The following is an 8178-nucleotide window of genomic DNA, read 5'->3' as shown; positions in this document are numbered from 1 at the left end:
TACTCGAGAGTGAGAAGTCAAGGGGCATAGTTAATGCTTGGAGATGATTTGCTAAAGTAGAGTAAGTTTGAAGGAAGGGAGGAGAGGAGTGGGGAGCCGCGGCTACTATAACCACCATTAAACAATATACCTCTTTCATTCTCTCTCTCTTTCGTTCTCACGTGGTTGTGTTTCGTCACCTTTTCTCCTTGTTCCATCGTTCGTCCCTTCCTTCCTCTCTTACCTTTCATTCTACGCAGCTATCAACTTCCTTCTTTCTCACGTTTTCATTTCTTCCTCCGCTTCTTTTATCATTGCAGATTACTATCGCTCTCGCAATGGCGGAGAAAGTTGTCGAGAGAACCGGCGCTCTTGAACGAAAAGCCATTATCAAAAATGCGGATATGAGCGAAGACATGCAACAGGATGCCATCGAGTGCGCTTCACAGGTACTTACATTGTGCTCGTTGGGCGGTCGACTTTTAAATAGCTGCATGCAAGGAACCGTCTTCATTGTGTATTATTTATTGCTGCGCAAGAAACTGAGCATTGAGCACTGCTTAACTCCCGCTCCAATGCGACCACCGCAATCATTCACGACGTGAATATAATCATGGATAGTAGACTTATTAAACTAGAAATCCAAAAGTGCAACTAGTTTCCTCATTTAACTACTCTGCACTTTGAAAATTGACTGCTCTGGTGAGGGTTTTGCGGCGTGCAAAGTCTTTCTGATGGCTTTTTCTCATTGTTATGAACAGAATTTTAGCGTCTGTGTCTTAGATTAGGCATATGGAATAAAAATTGTAAGTTTAAAAAAGATGTCACGATCGTATTAGTGTAACTAAAGACACGTGAAGCCGGGTGTCAACGACTGGAGGAACTCTTGGTTTTCAAGACTTAATATTCGAACATCAAGGATTAGTTATTACGCCAACTGAACTAAGACACGGTGTCTAAGCTACAGTAAACATTTGTCCATCATGTGAAGCGTTGATCTTCTCGGTCCTCGCCTTGGATTCTCTATTCCCATTAAAATCATCAATTCATTGCTACCCTTTCTCGCAAGCCTCTGGCGGACGCCTCGCATCCACTTAAGCAGTAAATACCTTACGTCAAGTCGTTCTTTGTCTACCGCATCACGTATCTCGTCTTTAAGCTAAGCCTTATGTCAAATGTACTCTTCTGGTTGATTGAACGTTTGGACTTTCAAAACTTAAGTGGTGTCAAGAACTCCTCTGAATGTTTATCATTGTTATGGAGGGACATATTCTTTATTTTTTACCTCAATAATGGTGCACAATGCTACCATGTAGTTCCAAGTTATCGCTCATACTGCAAACATGAACACAAACCAGCTTATAGTCAAGGACGCAATTGATTGTATATTCCCTTGCTGGATAAGATGCGTATATATCTTAGAATGCTATTTTATTCTAAGACCATGATCCTGGCAGACCCCGTATTGGATGCGGTGATGACAAAGAGGGGGCAAGGGGCAAACGAGAGCGGGATGAGAAACAGCAAGGGGCAGGAGCTTGGAGGGAAAGCGGAGGAGAGTGGAAGGCTCTTGAACTCATTGTTCTTTGAATAATCAAACTGTATTAAAAGTTGTGTTCTTACGGGTTTTAGATAGTCATATGGAAAATCGTATGGGTATTAAGCATGTAGGGAGAGCGAGAGAAGTTGTGTTGAGAGAGAAGTTAAATAGTCGTTGGGAAAATCGTATGATCCCTGACAGAGAAGAGGGGGCCATTTTGGAGGGTATTATGCATTTAAAGAGAGTGAGAGTTTTGAGTATTGTGTTGCTGTCAGAGTGTAACGTTTGGAACTCCCAAAGCAATTGTAGAATCCTAGAGCACTTAAAAGTCATAAGAAAAATCCATGGCCTTGATTAATTTGTCACGTCCTAAACAATATATAGCCTCAAGGTTTTACCAATCGTTAATATACCCATCCTAAACAACGTCGCTACCTTCTAGGATCCTCATAGGTAAGCTACTGGCTAGCTAGGCAGCTAATGGAGTAATACATGCTCTTGTCTATGTGAATAAGGCCTTAGCACATCGTTTTAATATGTTATCTAAATAACAATGTACCTGTACCATGTCATATGCCCTAAACACACATACTAGAAGTGCATCATTCTCATAGTTCTTTCTTGATGAACTGTGAACTTAGCCTTAGAACTTAATATTTACATTTTATCTTACTATCACAAGCCCCCCTCTTCACCCACCCCCCCCCCCACAAAAGAAAAAAGAAAATGGAAAAAGAAGCACATACTCAGCCAATGCATGTAGTCAAGACTCATGAATAAGGACCCTTAAATCTTTATTCATGAGTCTAAAGAAGAAGGCAGTAACAAGCCATTTTAAGACCCATCTCATGTTCAACATTTTGTGCTACAATTTCCACATTTATATACTTTGGTGAAACGTGTTAGCCTTAGGATGCCAAAATGTATTTCATGGCGATACTTAATTCCTAACATTGATAGACGAATCGCCTCGCCTCTTTCTAGTAGCTACCATTAAACCTGTGATTAGCTACGGATGTTAATCCAGTATGATCATAATCTGAAATTCAATACTTTGTACCTAACCATTAATAATTTCCATGTACATCCAATGGGACAGTAACTTCATCTAATGATAATACATTCGTACCAAACTTCCAGCTATGAAAATGGTTTATACAATTCGAATGTAAGCGTTGAATGATAAAATTAATTTTGTCCATATTTGAATGTGATTTACAAAGATCTTCACTAAATTTCCCGGTTTGACAACCATACAAATAATTGGAGATGATGACAGGGTGATCATGGAGTGAGGCTATAGCTTTCAAGGCCTTGCACAACGTTATGATCATTTGAAAGAAAATCCATTCATTACATACTAGCATCATCTTAGTAAAAGAATTCTAGGTTTAACATTCAAAGGTAGCAGGGTGCATACACTATATGTGAAACTAAATTACAATCACATTAAGATAAAATGGTTGAGGCTAAGTTTTTTGAGTTTTTTCTAAACCCTTAGATGGCACAGCATTATGTTCTGATCGTGTTTTTGCAATTTGGTGATGTTATGGTGATTATAGTATTCCTTTTAGAATACCATCATCTTGGCACATACTTGGAAATTCTAAGTTTTCATTCACAATGACGTCTCAAATGTGTGCACAAGCAGGAAAAAGCAGTTTTACCATATCTTTTATTTGAAGCCAAATCAGGTCTTCATAAAAGTATATAACATCTTTGTCACACGTGTTCAATGCAAATGGACATATGCAACTTTCTCCTTGTATAGTCTATACCTTAAATAGTGCATGCTTGTATATTATTCTGTCAATTTAATGGAAATAAGAACGTTTCTTAACAGAAGGTTTCTTTATAAACATGTTTTGTAAGGTTCCATATGCCATGGAGAGGGAAATGCTAGCTTACCTAAGGTTTTAAGCTTCAAGCACTGTATTAGATTTCTAAGTACTCAATAAAACTAGCGTGGACAAGGCTTGCTTTATGCATATTCTCAACAATTTGCATGTTTCTTTCTAAAGGCACTAGATAAGTACAATGTGGAGAAGGATATAGCCGCGTACATAAAGAAAGAATTCGATAAAAAGCACAACCCAACTTGGCACTGCATCGTTGGTCGCAATTTTGGTGAGTATTATAGATTACATGTCCCTTCCACCCTACTGAAAAAAAAAAAGAAATTGTGGTGAGTCTTATAGATTACATGATCCCTTCCACCCTACTGAAGCAGGAAAAAATCTAAGAAAATCTGCATACTTTGTATGTGTGTGCCGTCATTGACTTAGGAATGTAGGCTGATGTTGTGCTTGTCAACGTTTGTTGTTGGGTTGACAGATCTTGATGGTGCGTACAGAGCATACAATTCCCTGAACTAACGAGTTGAGAATTCCATGCAGGTTCCTATGTGACGCATGAGACAAAACACTTTGTCTACTTCTACCTCGGACAGGTTGCAGTTCTGTTATTCAAATCAGGCTGATTCAGAATATGTTCACTTATGTATGACCTGGAAGGTGCTAGATTTTCCCTGATGGCTGTAAATTCTTCAAAGTGCATGTTGACAGTGCTGATAAGTGCATTCTCTTCCATTTCTCATCAGAAGGTATTAAGTTTCAGTCTCAAATATTATGTGACGTATGTAGGCACTAGTGAGAATCCAATCAATTGGGGGAAATATTCCAACGTAGTATGAGCAGCGCAAGAAATTTTATTTGTCAATGTAACATACAATATACATTTTTCCCAGCTATTTTGCATTCACTATGGATTGTCATTCACCTTTTACTTATGCAAGTTCACGCCCTTGGTACTTATTATGGATGTTTCAATTTTCTCATCTCCTCTCACTGTGGAAAGCTCAGGATCATACACCTTAAGCCTCAAAGGAAAAAATTGTCAATCTGTGTTTGTGCTAATTGTCTTAAGGTGAACTTTGACAATGAATAGGGTGGCTTTGAGTTATCTTATCTGCTTATTGATTATCCATTGTTAAGTTTCTCCTTTTGAATCTGTTCTGCTTATATCTGGTGTTACTGCATACATGCCTGTAACAAGTTTATAAATGAGTTACAACAAAGCGTAGGCAGCATACAAGTGCTGTAAACTTGGAAAATAATTGGTTGGTCAGGAATTTGTTTTCTTTTCTCCACACTGATTGCTCAATTATTGCATGTATTCAACACATGGTTATAATTCTCACCTTGATTACCAGTTATTATTGTCATTCCAATTACTTTCAGCCCATACTGTAAGATAACAACTGTACTCTCTTCTCATTGTGTTGAAATAAAGCTGGTGTTTTTGCTGACAGATCCTGTCTCTCTCTCTCTCTCATGGGTGCACTATGTCCAGGCAAAGTCAGAACAACAAGGTTGTCTCTTGCATTAGGACTAACAGCCTGCCATGAAAATGGGTTTTGGAGAGTGTTCTTGTATCAGAAATTTTATGCGTTCTAGCAGAGCTTACAGGGATCGTGTAAGTGACTGGTGTTTTCGGGTTGTGAAAATTGGGAATCATGTGAAACAATTTCATGGAATTGACATGCAAGCCAGAAAATGATGTTGCTTGCCACATTCTTATCTCAAAAATTGTAAAATAGGAAAGTAGTGTTGTGATACAGTATGCTAGAGTAGCATAGACGAAGAAGAAATCCTGCCTCCCACTGGATTCTTGCAACATGGTTCGAGTATGAACCTCTTTGTAGATGAATTCCTTGAAGTGCATTGCAAACTAAAACCTGATGTGGTCAAACCCTTCATTTGTACTTATGTGAGGAAAACCATGACCTAGGTTGATCCCATTATTAGGGCTAGTAATCCTAGTTAGGGGTTTCTAGGGGACCTATCCAAGGCCCTATCCTTCTTATGGTTTCTATAGTCGATTTCAACTGGTACAGTGGTGGATCTACTCTTTTCTTGTGTTCAAAAAGGAAAGCCTCTGCTATGCTCTCTCTCTCTCTCTCTCTCTCTCTCTCTCTCTCTCTCTCACATCAATGGCCAACGTTTCTCCACTAATTGCGAGCACACTTATTGGTTAGTGAGTGACTCTTATCATTGTGTGTGAGAGGTCGACCTTGATTGACATCGGATGAGTCATTTGTGGCTCCTTGGGACTGTTTCTATGATATAAAACCCTCCTCTCTCTCTCTTTCTCTCTCTCTCTCTCTCTCTCTCTCTCTCTTTCTCACATCACACTGAGAATCAGTTAGTCCCCAGATAGAATGATTTGGCCCACATAGACGTTGCATTGGCCCACATAAACGTTGCATTGCCATTGAAAGTCATTGAGAATCTGGAACTGCAGGTGCCATTGAGTTGCGAAACCAGAGAACAATGCATGGTGAAATTCATTGTGCAAATTATTAGGGGTATGTCTTGTGAATCCCATTCATTTTAGAAACCAAAGAATGTATACCACGAGAATAGTGAGAAGAAATTGATGCTTCGATTGACACAATACTGCAGAGAAAAACTGCATTGTAAAGGGATTAACTGGAGAGGTATTGACATGCAATGACGCAAATGAGATCTTGAGCATGGGGTACTGATAAAAGATAGAGCTACAACTAGTAAGAAGATAGAAAAGAGAGAGAGATTCGTTGGGAGATGCACAACAACCAACTCTCTCTCTCTCTCTCTCTCTCTCTCTCTCTCTCGCGTGAGAGAGAGAGAGAGAGAGAGAGAGAGAGAGAGAGGAATAGGGGTGCGCAAGAGTCAAAGATCTTGCAGCAAAATATTTCTGTCAGAAGCATGGAAATTTTTGCAATTATGAATAGAGAAATGAGCAGACACAACAGTCATCAAATATGTGCAGTTGCCATATAGATCCAAGTCCCGCATTGCAAAAATGTATTTCTGTCAAAAGCACGAAAAAAATCAGATAGAAAGAACAGTGAATGAGTAGATAAATCCAAGATCACATTGAAAAGCGTTCCCATCACAAGCAGGCACATTAAGCTCCAGAATGTTAGATGCAGGCCATAAAGTATACATATTTCTCATAATTTCATATGAATATAGGAATGGAGGGCCAGAACTGCAGAGATTTTTAGGGATGAAAGCACATTAAATTAGAGAAGGGTGTATGCAGACAGTAAAGAGACAATAATAATTGCAATTTGGTTCGCATTTCCAGGGGACTTATAATGTCGGAGAGCCAAGGGTCAGGACTGCATAGATTTGCAGACAACATATCTCAGACAGGTAGCAGCGTGACTTTTTCCCTGGAGAACGCCCACGCCCATTAAAGTGAAGGAAAACAGCAGCAAAGGCAGGACGAAGAAAATGATGCCTCCCCGAGGCCATACCAAATAGTGTAAAAGTTTATTACTCCTAACAGCGTGTGGTGTATGGGTTGTTGGTGTGAGACTTCATCGAGGGATAGACTGACTATTGTGTAAGGGTTCACATAGCCTCTCGGCTCCTGGAGAGTGAGTCCGAGTGAGCTACCAAATGGGACATTGTGTCTGAGCAGCTCCGAGCTCTTGTAACAGAGAACTCCTTTATAATATACTTGATGCTGAGTTTGTACAACTTCTTGTTATTTACACTTGAGCAATCTTTGCCCATCTTCGTACAGTTTGCAATCTTTGCCCATCTTCGTACAGTTTGCTTGCTCGGGGAGTCGCCCCTTTGTTAGTTTCCGACGTCAGGTTCACTTGCTTCCGTGATGACCTTCAGCCTTGCACAGCAACCCGTAGATTGCAAGAGCAAGCATCTTTGTTGTGAGCCTGTGTGCCAGGAACTCTGTTGAAGCTTCCAACCGGCCAACTCAAGGATAGTGAAAGAGATCGTCAAACATTCGGCGATCCTGCTGGAGTGATACGCTGAAAGTGTGGAGTGGGGAATTGAGTGGATTAAGTGTAGAAGTCTGCAGACTCTAGTGCACAAGCACCAACAGCAACAATCTATGGTGACCCAAGCTGATTCACTATCATCATCTCGCAAGCTTATCTGGTAATGGGAAACTAGATTGAGGGGTGCTCTCAAAGCAACCCTACATATTATTCAGTTGCTACAAGGATGTCTGACATGCGCTCGGTGATGCTGTACGATCTGAGGAATACCTGCGAAGAGGCCGTGGAGGTTGGCAAAATATGGAAGACCCGGAAGCTGCCATGAATTCGGAACTAGTGGAATTGGAGAGAGGATCCAGAGAACTGTCTATGATGACAAGCTCTGGATAAACAAGGACTCCGTTGTTGCGAGCCACTCAGGACATCACAGGAGTGGGAGACGTTCCCATCCTTTTGGATTCAGGAAAGAAAAAGTATATCCGTGATGTTTGGTATGTTCCTGACTTGCGGAAAAACCTCGTATTTGCATAATCATAATATGGTTGAAGGATTGCCAAAATTACAAGGAGAGTGGTTTCAGGATATCACAGAGACACCAGAAGTGATCCAATTTTGAGTACATGTTCAATGAGTACATGTTCAAGAGGACCTAAGCCTTTCAGTAGGGAGGAACTTTTCAGGCACTAGCAAGAATATTCCTAGCACTCATCCATAGAAAGTCTCCATTCTGAGGAGTCCAACAAGTCACGATGCAGACTGTGCTATGAGCACCGGTTCTTGAGCCAACACTATGAATCAATATTTAAGCCAGCAGGGAACAACAACAGACGTCCATACACGTGCCAAAAGCAAAAGACCAACATAG

General features: G+C 40.4%; 1 protein-coding gene across 1 annotated transcript; it reads left to right on the top strand.

Moving 5' to 3' along the window:
- The first annotated feature begins 317 nt into the window (after nt 1-317).
- LOC147884449 (uncharacterized) lies at nt 318-4116 on the top strand. The gene is made up of 3 exons (XM_087398761.1): nt 318-428; nt 3541-3646; nt 3916-4116. Exons 1-3 carry the CDS (start codon nt 318-320, stop codon nt 3996-3998), a joined length of 300 nt encoding a protein of 99 aa, XP_087254887.1. The 3' UTR covers nt 3999-4116.
- Nucleotides 4117-8178: the final 4062 nt, after the last annotated feature.

Source organism: Dipteris shenzhenensis, chromosome 27 (genome assembly GCF_047967505.1).
Source record: "Dipteris shenzhenensis isolate YYH24624 ecotype China chromosome 27, Dip_SZ_1.0, whole genome shotgun sequence".
In the NCBI taxonomy this organism is placed as follows: Eukaryota; Viridiplantae; Streptophyta; class Polypodiopsida; order Gleicheniales; family Dipteridaceae; genus Dipteris; species Dipteris shenzhenensis.
The sequence above is the reverse complement of the archived record's forward strand: the minus strand, read 5'-3'. Positions and strand labels throughout refer to the sequence as shown.

What these genes read in the sequence shown, in the direction of transcription:
- LOC147884449 (XM_087398761.1), top strand. Translation starts at nt 318, where the DNA reads ATGGCGGAGAAAGTTGTCGAGAGAACCGGCGCTCTTGAACGAAAAGCC. An exon ending in CCATCGAGTGCGCTTCACAG is followed by an intron (nt 429 to 3,540) that starts GTACTTACATTG and finishes TTCTTTCTAAAG; the next exon opens with GCACTAGATAAGTACAATGT. An exon ending in CATCGTTGGTCGCAATTTTG is followed by an intron (nt 3,647 to 3,915) that starts GTGAGTATTATA and finishes AATTCCATGCAG; the next exon opens with GTTCCTATGTGACGCATGAG.